This window comes from Oryctolagus cuniculus, chromosome 3, assembly GCF_964237555.1.
Source record: "Oryctolagus cuniculus chromosome 3, mOryCun1.1, whole genome shotgun sequence".
Classification (NCBI taxonomy): domain Eukaryota; kingdom Metazoa; phylum Chordata; class Mammalia; order Lagomorpha; family Leporidae; genus Oryctolagus; species Oryctolagus cuniculus.
The window spans coordinates 53688763-53707491 of NC_091434.1; the positions used below are offsets into that span (position 1 = coordinate 53688763).

General features: G+C 39.4%; 1 protein-coding gene across 2 annotated transcripts in view; it reads right to left on the reverse strand.

Annotated features, from left to right (window-relative positions):
* ITGAV (integrin subunit alpha V) overlaps positions 1–18729 on the reverse strand; it is a 103716-nt gene that overhangs the window by 30908 nt on the left and 54079 nt on the right. For both annotated transcript variants that reach the window (XM_002712329.4, XM_070070495.1), the window contains 8 exons: positions 18185–18310; positions 17317–17361; positions 16532–16575; positions 16069–16125; positions 10750–10802; positions 10154–10356; positions 8284–8475; positions 7824–7869 (listed from right to left, as the gene is read on the reverse strand). In XM_002712329.4, the coding sequence (XP_002712375.1) occupies positions 7824–7869; positions 8284–8475; positions 10154–10356; positions 10750–10802; positions 16069–16125; positions 16532–16575; positions 17317–17361; positions 18185–18310 (766 nt within the window). The remainder of the gene's footprint in view (positions 1–7823; positions 7870–8283; positions 8476–10153; positions 10357–10749; positions 10803–16068; positions 16126–16531; positions 16576–17316; positions 17362–18184; positions 18311–18729) is intronic.

An 18729-nucleotide genomic window follows, 5' to 3' on the forward strand; every position in this document is an offset into this window, starting at 1 on the left:
AAGCACTGTTTATAACAGCAAAAAGCCTAGGAACAACCCAAATGCAGGATCAAATGTCTCTGTGAGCCCAGGCCTGAAAGCTCCACATCCTGGAAAATTCTCAGTTCCAGGTAAAGTGGGACAACTGGCACTGTATCTGAACTCGGTCCATTAAAGTATGGTTATGGGATATCTACCTAATTCAATGGAACACAGTGGAAAAATGAGTGCCATAAGCACATCTGTGCTAATAGAAGGTGATCCCTGAAATATATCCTAGACCACTGTTAGTAGGAGAGGAAAATATCTAACAAAGAATGCTTACACACACAAACACACATGAAAACACATGATTTTTCAATGCATAGATTTTTGGTAATCTTAATAAGCTTGTAACTGTTTTAAGGAAAAATATATTTTAAATTATATTTATTTGTATTGTTTGAATATTTTTACATGCATGTGTTAATTCATTAACAGCAATTTTAAAAACTAAAACAATCAATTAAAAGCAAGCACCCCTAATCTGAAATCCAAAATTCTGAGCGCTGATATTTCAAATTTCCATTTCCGGATTATTGACACTCAAGTGGCAAAATCTGCAAATTTTCTAAAATCCAACAATCTCCAAAACTTGAAACACTTTTGGTACCAACCATTTTAGATAACAGATATTCAATCTGTAAGTATAGGTTTTCAAAGTTCAAATGCGGCCAGTGCCTCGGCTCAATAGGCTAATCCTCCACCTAGCAGCGCCGGCACACCAGGTTCTAGTCCCGGTCGGGGCGCTGGATTCTTTCCCGGGTGCCCCTCTTCCAGGCCAGCTCTCTGCTGTAGCCAGGGAGTGCAGTGGAGGATGGCCCAGGTGCTTGGGCCCTGCACCCCATGGGAGACCAGGAGAAGCACCTGGCTCCTGCCTTCGGATCAGTGCGGTGCGCCGGCTGCAGCGCGCCAGCCGCGGCGGCCATTGGAGGGTGAACCAACGGCAAGGGAAGACCTTTCTCTCTGTCTCTCTCTCTCACTATCCACTCTGCCTGTCAAAAAAAAAAAAAAAAAAAAGTTCAAATTCACTGGTTTGAATCCTGTACAAAAAATACAGTATGCACATGTTACTCAGCCTGTCTCAAAAATGATAAATCAGGGGCTGGTGCTGTGGCATAGAAGGTTAAGCCTCAGCCTGCAGTGCCAGCATCCCATATGGGCACCAGTTCAAGACCCGGCTGCTCCACTTCTGATCCAGCTCCCTCCTAATGCACCTGGGAAAGTAGCAGAGTATGGCCCAAGTCATTGGGTCCCTACAACCCACATGGGAGACCTGGAAGAAGCTCGTGACTGCTAGTTTTGGCCTGGCCCAGCCCCAGCCACTACAGCTATTTGGGAAATGAACCAGCAGATGGAATATGCTCTCTCTCCTTCTACCTCTGCCTTTCAAATAAATAATTAAATCTTGGGGTCTTCCTCTCTTGGAACTCCCCTCTTTGCCGCTCTGGCAGGAGGTTTATAACCTAAAAAACTCCCACTTTACTCTCACTGCTGTGTCCATGTGTGATAATTCTTTTGCACGAGACAAAGAACCAAGGCCTTCTCTTCACTGCGGTGTCCCCGTAACATTTTTGGTGCCGTGACTCGGATTGCAACTCCAGCATGATGCGGATCCAACTTCGGATCATCCAGCCGGACTGGTGAGCATGCACACTGCTGTTGCTTTTTTTCAGAGAGCCTTGCTCTCCTTCACAGTAACTCACATTTTCCCTAAAACACCAGGTCCCTGTCAGCCAGTTAAAAGCGATTAGCGCGGCTGCCAGTCTTAAGGCACAGGGGTGAGGCTTGCTGACCTAGGCCATATCAATTCCCTGGAGCTGGGACTCTGTCCTAACAGCTCCCCTCCCTCTTGCATGGATCAGCCCTTCTCATGGGCCTGGAAGAAGGCCTGATACAACTGATGGATTCTGGCTGGGGCTACACTCCAGCGTTTTCAGAAGGTCTCGGGCTCCGACTGCCAGAATGGTGTTGGGCTGAGAACCGCAGTTTCCAGTGGGGAGCCAGCCCCCAGCCTTTTTGGAGTTCTCGCGAGCTGTAAAGCCAGAGGCTCCATTCTTCTTTGCTTCTTGTCTCAGCTCTGAGAACGTTGGCTGGCCCAATTCAGCTTCCTTTTTTGGTGATTGGCCCAACAGCCAGGACTGGGAGAAAGGTTTGGAGTAACCTTAAAATTCAGGCGAGGGCCACACTCTAGTGTTTTTCAAGGACTCCCTGACTGGACACCAGATCCCAATGGCCCAATAGGATGTCAGCCGAAAACTCCATTCTGTTCTTCCTTCCTGGAGATTAATCTGTTGGTGAGACTGGGCACACCCTGGAGTGAGGCCAGGGGCTCTGAGCTCCATGCCTCAGTGAATTTTTCCTTTATCCCAGATCTCAGCAGATCTCTCTCTCTCTCTGTCTCTCTGTCTCTCTGTCTCTCTCTCTCTCTCTCTCTGCTTCTCTAAATGCTTTCTAGACCTCGTCAAGTCTCCAGAGTTTCTACAAACTCAATTTCCTGGTCTCATTAATGGCTATTTCCTAGATAATTTGTTCCTTGGTTCTAGGTTAAAGTCTAACCATCTCGTTTGCAGACAGGCAGTCTCTCGAGCTAGACTCTCATTAGCTGCAGTCCCCATGTGGCACAGATAACTCTCAGCAGGTCTCTGGTATCCCCTACCTTCCTTCTCCAGTCTGCTCTTTTGGGTCCCCACTGTCAGCTACCACAGATTTTACTGGGGAGAATTATATTCCCCCACTTTGCTTCTTTGTGACTTCACCTGTGTAGTCACCAATGTAGGTGGTAGGCAGGGCTGGCACGCTAGCTTATAAACACCTCTGCTAAGGCTCTTACCATGAAAGCTCATTGTCGAAATCAGGCCTATTAGACAAGACTCAAGGAAAGGTGTAGAACAAATATTTTTGGGGGAGTGAACCAATGGAAGGAAGACCTTTCTCTCTGTCTCTCTCTCTCTAACTCTGCCTGTCAAATCAAAAACAAACAAACAAACAACTATTTTTCCTTATGTATAAGAACAAAGCGACAATATATATTTGACCAGGCAGAGGCCTAGTTTAGCACACCACCAGTAAGGGAACTGATCACTCCCTGCGTGTGCTATTCTGACAAGTATATACCCTAGGCTACAGGTGTGGAAGGCTGAGCAAGAGTAGGTGATACGTGCTAACCCTCCCCTCACCTTCTTCCCTTCCCTGTGGGCTTCAGTGCACACCTGAACGCCACGGGCAGCAAGACCGCTTTGAGAGATGTCTCAAACTCAGGAGACCTGAAGTACGCTTCTGTCTTTATGCTCTCATTCCAGCCAGGAGGCAAACCATCTACTTTTATTTCTTTGGACCCTGAGCTTACAGAAAAATGCCTCATTTTCCGCACCACTACCTGGCCTGTTTACAGAGGATGGAGAGTTAGCTTAAGTGAGTTATAAAAAGTGCCAGCCCCCGTACTCTGACTCCCTGTCTCAGAACTCTGTCTCCTAACAGACCTCTTGCCTCTATCACCCTGCATGTGCTCCGATACGCATTAAATTCTTTTCCAGAGTGTCACAGAGTCCTTGGGTCTATTCAGTGAGCTATCAGGCTTCTTCTGTTATTGCTTGTGACTGCTGAGGTTTTAATCCCAGTGTAGGAGTCTTTTTGTTGTTGTTGTTAAATCAGGTGACAACTGCCCCCACAGTTTTAATTTTGTCTGGGGCTTTCTAGGCAAGAATCTAGGCCCAATAACTTCAGATGTCATTGAATGCATGTGGATTAATCCACATGATGTCTTCTTGAGACACCTCCCGACCTGACTCCTCATCCCTGAGGCTGGTTTGACTGACAACCTCACTATTAGACATGTCCAGTATTGGCTTTTGGTTTTAGAGTATAAGGTTACTGTCTTTTTGCAGAGCCTCCAGTTTTTCTCTATCCTGCCCCTTTGCGGGCTCTTACAGGAGCCTCCTTGTAGTAACTGACCTCTTCTACCACCATCAGATGCTCCTTAGGAATCTCTGGATGCCCCTTCCCATTAAAACCTAACAATGGTGCGCCATCTCCAGTGCACTTCTTATCCCTGGCACATCAGTCTCTAGCGTACAGTCACTTTTGAGACCCATCGCGCGGCTGCTGAACCTTTTGCTTCAGAGGCAGTCCCAAGTAGCTGGCTGTTGACTAGGCATCGATGGCTTAAGGTATTTTTTTTCTTTGAGTAAAAGGAAAACTAGACTCAGATTCAGTTAGAGTCTAAAATGATGTCTTTGGTAAACAGAATTTCATTCAACTATAACTGAACGTCGGGTCTAAAGAAATTTCTCTCTTTTGAATCTAGGAAGTTCACTGCCTTTAAAAATGTTGCTTTGTAACTTGCCAAACTCGTTTTTACAACTTGGTTTAACAGGTTTCTGATAGCAATGGTAATCAATGCATCTTATAGCCCCCCTAAGGTGCATTTTGCAATTTTGCTTTAATGTCACTGGTTTATACCTATGATATAAATGTAACTTCAACCTTAATTCAGACAGAGGTATGATATAATATCAGCATCTTCAGTCACATAGGTATAATTACTAAATGTAAACTTAGGTACTCTTAGAACACGCTTTGTCCATATGAAAATACTTCAACACCACTTGGAGGTAACTAAGCTTAAAATTCGATGTGTTATCTTATTTAGAAAATGTGGTCTTAATTTGGGGACTTATAAAGGGTTATTTCAAAATGTAAATCAAGGAAATGAGCAGATGGAAAAGGTCAGAAGTATAAAAATGTGTTCTTGGTAAGGAAGGTTAAGAAGAAAAGAGTTTTTTTGAATAAAGAAAGGAAATGGTTTGTAAGAAGTACCTTATCCTGATGGCTGGTTACTCTAGACTGGAATGGAAATCAGAGTTTCAAGTAAGTTGAAGAAGGTGTGTGGAAGTCACAGAAGGTTATGAAAGAAAGAAATTTTTGGATATAAAAGCTATTAATCTATTTTTCTTTGACATAGAACTAGAATCTGGTCTTCTGTTAAAGCAATGAGGTTTTTGCAATGCATATAAAAAAAAAACTACAGCATCTCCCTTTAATAGTTTTCTTTAATTGGTGACTCTGTCAGTTTTCTAACTAGCTCCAGTAAGCTATTTTCTCTTCCCTAGTTTCTGACTCTGTTAAAATTGTTCCAAGTTATTGGATAATTCCATGTGCTAGATAATTTAAGTTTCATTTATGATCCTTGGGATGACCAAAGACAGATTTTGTGTCCTGTTAAAGTTATCTATTAGGTTCTCTTAATGTCTCTGTTAAGTTCTAATTGTTTATTAACTGAAAAGTGATCGCTGTTAAATATAAGAGTGGGAATAAGAGAGGGAACAGACGTACAATTTGGGACATGCTCAAGCTGACTTGCCCCAAACGGTAGAGTTAGAAACATACCAGGGGATTCCAATTCAATCCCATCAAGGTGGCATGTACCAATGCCATCTCACTACTCCAACTGATCAATCTCTGTTCACAATTGATCATAATGATAGGACTAAGAACCAAAGGGATCACATAAACAAGACTAGTGTCTGCAAATACTAACCGATAGAATAAAAAAGAGAGAGAACAATCCAACATGGGAAGCGAGATACACAGCAGACTCATAGAATGGCAGATGTCCTAAACAGCACTCTGGCCTCAGAATCAGCCCTTAAGGCATGCGGATCCAGCTGAAAAGCCCATGAGAGTATTTCAGGCATGGAAAGCCAAGACACTCTGGGGGGGAAAAAAAAAAAAAGACCTAAATGAAAGATCTCTGCAAGTGAGATCCCAGTGGAAAGAACAGGTCATCAAAGAAGGAGGTACCTTTCTCTGAAGGGAGGAGAGAACTTCCACTTTGACTATTTGACTACGACCTTGTCTAAATATGATCAGAGTTGGTGAACTCAAAAGGCTTCCATAGCCTTGGCAACTCATGACAAGAACCTGGGGTGATTACTGATGCCATAAACAAGAGTGTCAATTTGTTAAGTCAACAACAGGAGTCACTGTGCACTTACTACTCGTGTATGATCTCTGTCCTTAATGTGCTGTACATTGTGATTTAATGCTATAACTAGTACTCAAACAGTATTTTTCACTTTGTGTTTCTATGTGTGTGGGTGCAAACTGTTGAAACCTTTACTTAATATATGCTAAACTGATCTTCTGTATATAAAGAGAAACGAAAATGAATCTTGATGTGAATGGAAGGGGAGAGGGAGCGGGAAAGGGGAGGGTTGCAGGTGGGAAGGAAATTATGTGTGGGGGAAGCCATTGTAATCCATAAGCTGTATTTTGGAAATTTATATTCATTAAATAAAAGTTTAAAAAAAAGTTCTAATTGTTTAAAAGCAGCTGAGTTTTTTTATTAAGAGCTATGGATTGTTTAAATATGTGCTCATTTTAAAGCATCTGAGTAATCATTTTGTATCAATGATCAAATTTGGCCCCATGATGTAGAGGGATCCTATTTCAACCAGATATTTTGAGCTTTAACTAATATGGCTATTTGGATTATATTAAAGGTACTGTCAAGATGTGAAGCATTACCAAATTTTGTTATGATAATGTAAAATGCTACTGATACAAATGTCAAAAAGTTAAAAAGTCTAAATGAAGTAGGCAGGCATACAGACTAAAATTGATTAGGTTTGTGAGCTGGAAGACCACACCTTCACCATGCCCCTGTGAGACCTCTTCCCCCTACCTGGCCACACCTGGGTGCCCACCAGCCAATCAGGTTAATTAACCACTCCCCTTTGGAAGTGGGTTAAAAGCTGGGATGCGCGGGTGTGTCCATCCCTTCTCTTCTTCCTTTGCCTCTTGCCAGGAGGGGGCTCACTGTAGCCCTGCGCCTCCAGGGTGCGTGGCCTTTGGGCCACGTGCTCCAGGCTTCCTGGCCCAGATGCTCCTCTACGTGGCTGGTTCCTGGTGCTTGGTATGAACCCAGATTTACCTCTCTCTCTTACTAAAGCCCTCACTTTCCTATGCACCTTTCTCACTAAATAAAAGCCTAAAACATACCATGCTGCCTCATTTATCTGTGCCGGTATTTAGAATTCTTCTGCAAATATTAGGCAAGAACCCTCTAGGGCTTATTAATATTGGGGGTTTATTAATAAACACATGGTGAAATAGTATGGCACCCCAAATTCTGGTAGCATATGTGGCACCCCAGATAGCACTACTGGGGAATTTTAAGGGGCCACATTTTTGTATAAATTTTAGGGGGTCATGTCTGATTTCAATAGGGGAATAGTTTTGAATACAATTTAAAGGACAAGGATGAAAAATTGTGAATTCCTTTCAAAAGAAAACATCTGGGGCCAGCTATGGCATAGCAGGTAAAGCTGCTGCCTGCAACACCGGCATCCCATATAGGCGCCAGTTGGACTCCTCCACTTCCAGTCCAGCTCCCTGCTAATGTGCCTGGGAAAGCAGCGGAAAATGTCCCAGCTGCTTGGATACTTGCATCCACATGGGAAACCCAAAAGAAGTTCCTGGCTCCTTGCTTGGGTTCAGCCCAGATCCAGACATCTGTGGAGGGAATTTGGGGATGGAAAACCTCAATCTCTCTCTCTCTCTCTACCTCTGCCTTTCAAATAAAAAATAAAACTTTAAAAAACTAAAACTAAAAAATAAAACATCTATAGTTTTTTCTTGAGACTTTTCTGTGTAAATATTATTTACTTGCAGCAATTGCTGGACAGAAAGAACACATTTCATTATTCAAGAAATTGAGCTGAAATTCAAATAGTGACATTTAGCTTAAAAACTTTCAAATAATTCAGAGTAATCCTATAATACACAATACCGGATATACTCACCTGTATAAAACAGCTCGATCTACACCAAAAGCTCCTACGATTAAGTCTGAAGAGAGAGTGAAAACACATGTTAATAATGGTTTTTAAATTTCTACACCATGCTATAAAACTTTCAATGCACACAAAAGAATTTAAGCAGATTCTCAGTCAAGAGATTGTAAGGCAGCAACAACAAAAACAACATCTTCTACAACATTTTCTTCTAACGTCTCATTACAGACTTCAAGACAGTGAACAAAAGCTCCGCACATGTGCTTCACGTTGTACACTCGCAGGAAACAGAGCTGCCTTTCCTTCACATCACCTTCAGTGATTTGAACAATGCTTTGAGCATGGTTGAGGTTTCATAATACTTGAAATATTGAATTGAAATGGCTTATAAAACAAATCAGGAGAATAATAACATTATTTACTTTAGGAATGAAAACTCTCAGAGCTGTAAGTATTTGTAGAAAATCACCTGGATATCCATTTTTGTCTATATCTGTGGCTCCTTTCATTGAATAGCCAAAGCTTGGTGGCATACTCCGAGCAGCCCACTGGCCTTCAAGGACTTGAGACGGTACTGCATTCAAGCCTGCTGCCCTTCCATTGAAGATATACACAACTCCTTTCTTATCTTCACCCCCATAGGGAGCAGCAATTGCAATATCTATGGGGTGAAAGGAAGAGGAGGAAGAGAAGAAGCAGCATGGAAAGGAGAGGATGAGAAGGGAGGAGGAGGGGGGAAGAAGGCAAGAGTGGTGACACTGAAGTCTCAGTACTCAGTCATTTATATGGGGATCGGAATATTCACAGAACCTTTTCTCTTGATCAGTATTGGTTCAAAGTTCAGTAATTCAAAAAGCAACAATATAATTCAAGGAAGTTCAAGCAAAACTGTAGAAATGACAATAACTTAGAGCCATATATTCTGGGTCTGACCTTATATACATCATTTACTTCTGAACCTTAAGTGCCCCATACTTAAACTTGGGGGTGTGGAAGGTAGGAGGAGAACATGTCAAAAGATTCATCTAAAGTTCATTCTAGGTAGCAAAATTCTATTTTGTTGATTCATGCATCACTTTAATTTTTTCTGAACAGAAATCCATTTGGATCACAAATTTGAAAGGACTTCATTTTCATCTTGTTCAACTCAAACAAATAAAATTATAAATTCTTAAAATAAACAAAACACCAATGGTCAATAGGACCTTTTTTGACTCTAAAATATACTATAAATAGGTCCACTTTTCTCTGCTGCTGTGGCCACCCTGTGTCTATAACTGTGAAGTGACCTTCTAAGTGACCTCTCACTTCAAGGCTTGCCTCTATGACTCATTCTCTTCAAACTATGCACTCTTCCCAACACCACTGGCCTTTTTCATTGTTGTTTCCTCATGCTCAAATCCTACATCAGACATCATCCTGCCAGTGTCCCCTGGTCCCTGCCCCTCTCCCCCTCCACTCTGTCATACACTCTATATAGCTGCTCTCCATCATGTTACCTTGCCTTAAAAAACCTGCAGTCTTTATCATTATCTGGGTTTCCACATTACTTGATTACTTATTCTGTGGTTCTGTATCTTTGAAGTTTACTTAATGTGTAGCTTTTCTTTTAGTAAGAATCCTGATATATTGTTGATTACACAAACAAACCAACAGTGCATCTCTCTACTACATGATCTATAGAAAGGTTTTAGTATTATCTTTTAGAAAGTATTTTGGTACTTTGTAATTTGTATTTCACATTTCCAAAGTTCTATACTGAAAGCTAACTTTGCTTTTTAAAGATGTCTACAGCTATTGAAATAAGACGATCATCAAATAGTGGGCTTATATGTTTGTGTGTCCCCATGAAGGGAAACAGAAACTCACTTAGAACATTTTGGACAGTCACAACAAAGTTATGACTTTCAAAATAGTATTGCTAAAGCATACCTTTGAGGTACGCATAAGATATACATTAGTCAGCATTGCCTTGCAATGTGCCTTGGGAGCATTTTTTTATATTTGTAGCCAAATGAACAGTAGAGGGCACTGTTGCTCAGCAGGACACAGAGACACAGAAAGTCACCAGCACTGGGCTCTGTGAGAATGAAAAAACTGCCTTTCAGAAATCATCCGTTCTGAATCTCTCTTGAGAATCAATTTTTGAAAATTTTGCTCTGATTTTTAAGGTAAAAAAAATGCAACCTATCTATAAACTTGGTGTACTGCTCACTGACATTCAATCCATCTTCCAGAAGAGATTTGCTCATGCGAATTTCAACAGATGGGGTTATGGACTTTCCCAGATGGGCTCAGAAATCAAGGACTTAACTTCTTTTGCTTAACTTCTATCTTACCATTGAAGCCGTCCTGGTCCAAATCTCCCAGTGGAGCTATGGCACTGCCAAACCGTGCAAAGATCTCAAACCCATTCAGCTTCGTAACCTGGAAGTCTCCGGAGGCTCTCTGCAGACACACGGAGACCTGTCCCACCTCTTGGAGTTTGCCATCGGAGCCTCGATCCATGAAGAGAGGTGCTCCAATAAACACGTCTGCATAACTGAGAGACAGAACTCCTCACCAAAGCAAGATCAAATTCCATCTGTTATTAATACACATTTTCTTTCTTATTAAAACTCAGTTTCCCCTTTTCCACATCTCTCACAGGTACATGGAAGCACAAAACGATGACCATAGTAGCCATTTCAAATTCAAAGCTTCTTTTAACTCTTTTAAGAAATTATGAAACCATAAAATTTTCATGCTATAAAAACTATTAAAAAAATATGACCAACAGAGGTTTTCCATGTTTGTGTCAGGTTGCTTCAAATTGCTTCCTTAAATAGATTAGCAGAAAGGGAACAGAGAAACAAAAGCAAAACTGCTTAGTTTTAGTAAATAATTCACAAACATGAGAGCAAAACTGTTTCTGGAAAAATTTTTTAAAACTTACTCATCTCCATTAATGTCAGTGGCAGCTACAGAAAATCCAAAATATGCAGCCATCTGGATAACAAGATGAAAATGAAATGTTTATATTTCATCCAAATACTTTAGGCAATTAACAATTACAATATATCTAGCAAATAGAAATGGTTATTTTTTTCTATATACAGTGCTTCAATTTAAAAGTCTTCTCTTTTGTTTATTCTAGCAACACCACAACAATCAGGTAATGAGGCTTGCTAATTTGCAAGTAAAATACATTCTAGGTATAACATTTCAATGTTTAAATTCCATTTACTTGTATTCCAAGTATAATCAACTCTCCTTCCTATGCCTAACAATCGCTCCCTTTCTCCCCATTCCCTGACAAAAGGCACACACAGGCATACTAACAGAAAGACACAGTCACAAACATTTTAATTGGACCCAAGAAGTTATAAGTGGATGCCTATTCAGAAAGGACAATAGTTAATAATTATTGATAACAGAAAATAACTGGCTCTCCCTTTGTGAAACAACTATTCTTTAGAAGTTATTGTTTGGAAAGACACAAACAGGAGTTCATTCTTGTCTCACATCTCAATCAATTATTTGCCAGATGGCTTTGTTTCTTAATTACACACACACTACAAATATGTTTGGATTTATTATGAAGTTATTATGCACAGGGAGAAGAAATTTCCTCTCCTCCACCACAGGAGACCACTGGCTACCACAGACAGCTGGGGGCAGGAGTGGGGGTGGGAATGGGAGAAAAGGAAGTTCTAAAGAGAGCCCAACAGGCAAAACAAAGCTAGAAGAGATGACAGACTAAAGATAAACTAAGGTGAGTCAACAAATGAGTGAATGAGTCAGCAAAGCAAAGAAGGAAAGTTACGGATGCTTCTTTTTTTTTTTTTAAGCTTTAATTCAATGAATGCAAATTTCATAGGTACAACTTTAGGAATAGGGATGCTTCTGAATCTTGATTAGTTGAATATATATTCAGAGGGGATGATAAGGGAGATTCCTACCTTATCTATTTTGGCTTGATACAGTGTAGTTGAGAAAACAAAACACACATTCGCTATTCAATGATAAGATCAGAATTTGTGTACTGAAGTGTACTATGTTTGGGGTACCATGTTGATGTGCTGACTACAATATGCCAAAATAATATTCTTGAACCTTATTCTGTCAGAGTGTTTGTCCTGAAAGGGTAAAGAAAGTATGGCATTTACTGAGAACAACTTCTGTCCTGAGCACCATGATGGATCCTCACGGCTACCCCATGAGAACGTTAGCAGCATCCCTATGTTTACCAATGAGGAATCAGAATCATAGTGGCAAACACTTTGTCCAAAGCAATAATAAACAGCACAGAGCCCAGGTCTGTCCTCATCTAAGCCTTGCACTTCCCCAACGATAGCTGAAGATGAAAATAAGGAAACTTCAAAGAGTTTATGAAAAACAATGAGTTAAAAAGTAAGTTCATTTTGGTTCAAAACATAATGGGAACCCATGCACAGCTTTTTCACAATAGGTGTTTTTCAGCAATGTTTTGGAAACAGCTCACAAAGCAAGCATCACCGCCCACTTGCAACAGGATCCAGACACAACCATGGACACTGGATAGAAATGAAACAGCACAAAAGGATAACCATGCCTCCAGCAATCCCAATTGCCTGTGGATTATGCATTACTTCATGTGGAGCAACAATCCTGAAGCTGGTCCCCATACTATGGATCCTCTCAAAGCCCAACAATCTCTACTGACAAGAAATGGGCTTGAATACCAAATCTGCAAACCGTGAGGTATTTTTCCTACACTGACTGTTTAATTTTCCTTTGTGATTATCATTATTTAATTCTCTGAGACATGCAAGGAGTCTTCAAAAAGCTATGGAAAAATATGTATTGTGATAAAACTATGCATGCATTTCTAAATTATTTTGTACCAAAATAAATTTATCCTTTAATTTCAGTTTTCCACAAACTTTTTGAAGTACTCTTATACATTACAGATTAAAAAATACCTGTGTTGAACATGATATATAGTACTTAAAAGTACTACTCTTTAACTCTAAAATGTCTTACTTCACATAATACCAGCAAAGTTTATTTATAATATATATGCAAGTACTTTAAAAACTGTGAAAAATGAAATTAAAGGATAACATGCATTGTTCCATGAACTTTTTGAAGACCCTCCTATACATAATACACACATATGATACAATGGTTATTTTCCAAATCCTCCATCTTGTTGCAAATGACAGGGTTTCGTTGTTTTTGACTGCTGTATAGTATTCTATAGAGCACATGTCCCATAATTTCTTTATCCAGTCTACGTTGATGGGCATTTGGGTTGGTTCCAGGTCTTAGCTATTGCGAATTGAGCTGCAATAAACATTTATGTGCAGACAGCTTGTTTGTTTGCCAATTTCGTTTCCTTTGGGTAAATTCCAAGGAGTGGGATGGCTGGGTTGTATGGTAGGGTTATCTTCAGGTTTCTGAGGAATCTCCAGACTGACTTCCATAGTGGCTTAACCAATTTGCATTCCCACCAACAGTGGGTTAGTGTCCCTTTTTCCCCACATCCTCGCCAGCATCTATTGTTGGTAGATTTCTGAATGTGAGCCATTCTAACCAGGGTGAGGTGAAACCTCATTGTGGTTTTGATTTGCATTTCCCTGATTGCTAGTGATCTTGAACATTTTTTCATGTGTCTGTTGGCCATTTGGATTTCCTCTTTTGAAAAATGTCTACTGAGGTCCTTGGCCCATCTCTTAAGTGGGTTGTTTGTTTTGATGTTGTGGAATTTCTTGATCTCTTTGTAGATTCTGGTTATCAACCCTTTATCAGTTGCATAGTTTGCAAATATATTTTCCCATTCTGTCGGTTGTCTCTTCACTTTCCTGACTGTTTCTTTTGCAGTTCAGAAACTTCTCAATTTGATGCAATCCCAAATGTTAATTTTGGCTTTGACTGCCTGTGCTTCTGGGGTGTTTTCCAAGAAGTCATTGCCGGTACCTATATCTTACAAGGTTTTTCCAATGCTCTCTAATAATTTGATGGTGTCAGGTCTTATATTTAAGTCTTTAATCCATGTTGAGTGAATTTTTATGTAAGGTGAAAGGTAGGGGTCTTGGAACAAGGAGGAATTTGGAAAACATCATGCTGAGTGAATTAACACAGTCCCAAAGGGACAAATATCATATGTTCTCCCTGATCGGCGACAACTAACTGAGTACCAAAGGGGAAACTTGTCGAAATGAAATGGACACTATGAGAAACAGTGACTTGATCAGCTCTTGGCCTGATGGTTGATGTACAATGTAATACTTTATCCATTTTAGTATTTTTTTTTGTTCTAGTACCATTGGTTGAACTCTGTAATTAACACACAATTATTCTTAGGTGTTTAAATTTTAACTGAAAAGTGATCCCTGTTAGGAATTTGGAAAACATTATGCTGAGTGAAATAAGCCAATCCCAAAGGGACAAATACCACTTGTTCTCCCTGATAGGTGACAACTAACTGAGCACCAAAAAGGAAACCTGTTAAAGTGAAATGAACACTATGAGAAATGCTGACTTGATCAGCCCTCGCCCTGATTGTTGATGAATAACTTAATATGTTATCCCTCTTAGTATTTTTTTTTGTTTGTTCTACTTAATACTTTTGATTGAATACTGTAGTCAATACACAATTATTCTGAATTGCTGAAACTTAACTGAAAAGTGATTGCTGTTAAATATAAGAGTGGGAATAAGAGAGGGAAGAGATGTGCAATTCGGGACATGCTCAAGCTGACTTACCTCCAACAGTAGAGTTAGAAACATACCAGGGGATTCCAATTCAATCTCACCAAGGTGGCATGTACCAATGCCATCTCACTAGTCCCAGTGATCAATTTCTGTTCACAATTGATCATAATGATAGGACTAAGAACCAAAGGGATCACATAAACAAGAATAGTGCCTGCAAATACTAGCTGATAGAATCAAAAAGGGAGAGAATGATCCAACATGGGAAGTGAGATACACAGCAGACCCATAGAATGGCAAATGTCCTAACAGCACTCTGGCCTCAGAATCAGCCCTTAAGGCATGCGGATCTGGCTGAAAAGCCCATGAGAGTATTTCAGGCATGGAAAGCCAAGACACTCTGGCAAAAAACAAAAAAAAACAAAAAACAAAACAAAAAAAAACCACCTAAATGAAAGATCTCCGGGAGTGAGATCCCAGTGGAAAGAACGGGTCTTCAAAGAAGGAGGTACCTTTCTCTGAAGGGAGGAGAGAACTTCCACTTTGACCATGGCCTTGTCTAAAAATTATAATAGTCAGTGAACTCAGGGGGCTTCCATAGCCTTGGTAGCTCATGACAAGAGCCTAGGTTGATTACTGATGCCATAAACAAGAGTGTCAATTTGTTAAGTCAACAGCAGGAGTCACTGTGCACTTACTCCTCATGTAGGATCTTTGTCCTTAGTGTGCTGTACATTGAGATTTAATGCTATAACTAGTACTCAAACAGTATTTTTCACTTTATGTTTCTGCGTGGGAGCAAACTGTTTAAATCTTTACTTAATGTATGCTAAACTGATCTTCTGTATATAAAGAGAAATGAAAATGAATCTTGATGTGAATGGAAGGGGAGAGGGAGCGGGAAAGGGGAGGGTTGCGGGTGGGAGGGACGTCATGGGGGGCAAGCCATTGTAATCCATAGCTGTACTTTGGAAATTACTTTGGAAATTTATATTCATTAAATAAAAGTTTAAAAAAAACAATGGTTATGTTGTAATACAATGCTTATTTTCCATCTAATAATTAAAAGGCATAGGTCATCTCAAAGAAAATTCAAAGTACAGATGTCATCAGAAAAGAAAAGTGGAATTATTGTGATTCTGTGTCTGTGCAATTTGATTTTGCATTTTCCAAAACAAAACAAAACAAAAACAATTATAAATTTGCTTATACAAATTGCTTTAGTTAAAACAAAGGGGAAATATTTAAAGCCAGTCTTATATCTATGCATACATTATGGAATCATTAAACCATTTCAATACTGCTAGAAAAAGTTTAAGATATTAAGAAATGCTAATGATAAACTGTTGAGTGGGAAAAAAAAAAGACATAATGTTTAAGATACTCAGCTAACCAGTTTTTGTTATACACACACAAGACTGAACTACACCAAAAAGATCATGGGTTGAAGGATTATCTTTTGATTGAATTACAGTTGACTTTTTTTTGTTGTTTTAACATTTCTCTTTATTTCTCAAATTTTCTCAAATGAATGTTACACTGCTTCTGGGAGATGGGATATATTTTAAAGGCATACCTGCTCACCAGTAAAATTGTGTAAGGAGGACATGTTTTTCCCATCATAAATATAAACCTGTGCAGGAAAAATAAAAGCATGTGAAATACAGTAAAATATAAAATAATTCAGATATTTTTAAACATTTATTTACTTATTTGAAAGGCAAAGAGACAGAGACAGCAACAGAGATCGTCCATCTACTACTTCACTCCCCAAATGCCCACTAGGGGTAGGACTGGGCCAGACCAAAGTCAAGAGCTGGGAATTCAATCCAGGTCTCCCATAGGAGTGGCTCAGACCCAACTACTGAACTAACAACAGCTGCAACCCAGGGTATACATTAGCAGAAAGGCATTATTAGAAGTGGAGCCAGCACTCAATCCCAGACACTCCACTGAGTGTTCCAACTAGTGCCTTAACCACTAGGCCAAGTGCATGCCCCAACTCAGAGACTTTTAAAAGCACCTTTGTATTTTCCTACCATTCCCAAAGTCCTTGCTGCTCTTGGAACTCCTGAAACAAAGTCTGAAAACAAACAAAACTTAATTAATCATTTTTAAGATCAACATTGGAAATTGTGGAAGCAATTATGTCACAAAGCTTTGTTTTATGATTTCAATAGAAAATAAGAAAAATATTTTTAAGTTGCTCTCCATAATAAATAACCCAGCATTTTAAAACCCCAAAATCAAATTTACAAAATACATAAATATTCTTGAGGACTCTCAAATACATGTAAATAAACCCTAAGTCATTTGTAACCTAGTTAAACAAGAATAGATAAGACAAAGTAACCTAAGGAAGGGGGGGGTAAGACTATATTTACAGGAATAAAAAATAATATAGTAGAACTGAAATGGCATAGAGGTGGGCTGTGGCACCTGAGCATGATGAAAATCAGGTCTACGCTTCCTAAATGGAGATCTGAAAAAAGACAGATGGACAAAGAGAGGATGGGAATCCACCTTCCAGAACCAGCCCAGGGTTACCGATCCTCTACAGAGAGAAGGAACTAAGCCTCACTAAGAGGAATGCACTTGCTGAAAGCTGAAGAAGGAGCTGAACAGAGCCCAGCCAGGGATGCTGGGGGCAGGCGAGGAGCAGAAGACAGAGCATGAGGTGCTGGTCTCTCCTCAACGTCCTGACTTCTTCTTTCGTATTCTATGAGAGGGCTTCAAACTGCTGAAAAATTTCAATGGCATCTGTTCCTAATGCCTAACTTAAATCTTTTCATAAAGGAATAAAAATGGCTCAAGAGGTTCATACCATCTATGCCGTCACCATTGAAATCTCCAACAGCTACGGAATAGCCTAAAGGGGGAATCAAAGGTGACACGTCATCAGCACGGGAACATTTCTCCTCAACGTACTTCACGGCGGAGCTGGCCTCAGAAACAGTTTTAAGTAATTCTGTTCATTAGGCAATACTTCGTCTTCTAGGAGTAATAGGTTCATATGACGAATGAATTTTAAAAGAAATAAATGAGCGAAGTACTCAAACTGGAATTTCTATTAGAAAAATAAATGCTATTAAAGTCTTAAAGCAGTCGATGAAAAACAGTAAGTTTGCAATGTACCAAAAAGGATGCAATAACTGACTCTGCATAAGCAAATACCATTTCTGACATGTGTATCTTATTTTAATAAATAAGAGAAATTCAATGAGAGCAAACATTAGTAAATTCCAAAGCCAAAACTATAGTTCAGCATAGTGAATTAAAGTTCAGGAATAAAACTGCCTGTGTCTGAAGTGAAGTATGATTTTTGCCTTTCTGTGCCTCAATGTTCTCACCTATAAAATGAGAATATAACAGTATAATTTTGTAGACTTGTGAGGAATAAATGAGTACATAAAGCACTTGGAACAATACCCAGAACATTGTAAGTACATCTCAAAGGTTAGCTGTTACTATTATTATCACTGTATATTATCTTTAATTTTAATTTATAAAATAGACATAACATAATCAAAGTATTCAATAACATTCTGAAACTGTACATTCCTTATGTTTAGAAAAATACTAATCTGTTTCACATAAAATATTTTTCTAATTAAAGTAGGATTTGCAAACACAGGACAATTCCATATAAACTACAATTCCATATAAAGCATCTGTACTTTTGATTTACCTACCCAAATAACTGTCATCAAAAATGGCTTGTGCAGTCCGAGTTGCTAATTGGTTATTATACTTGATGCTGTAAACATTGGGGTCATATTTAGACACAATTTCTGCCACTTGATCTGAAATGAGCTGACCTAAAAAAAATTATATAAAGTAAATTAACCTTCGAATAGAAACATTTTTGTGATGTAGATAATGGTGCCTGCATGGAAAAAATATTAGATACTAATATCTCTAGTTATTAATCTTAATTCATCAATAGTGCTAAACATGAAATATGATGCTTGATATTTAAAAATTTATTTGAAAAGCAGAGTGATAGAAATAGAGAAACAGAGATTTTCCATCTGCTGGTTTACTCTCCAAATACCCCAACAGAAAGGCTGGGCCAGGCTGAAGCTGGAAGCCAAGAACTCCATCTCAGTCTTCCATGTATATGGCAGAAAGGTACTTGAGCTATCATTTGCTGCCTCACAGGCACATTAGCAAGAAGCTGGAAGAGAAAGCAGAGGCAGGACTCCATTCTAGGCACTCTGATATGTAATGCACATGT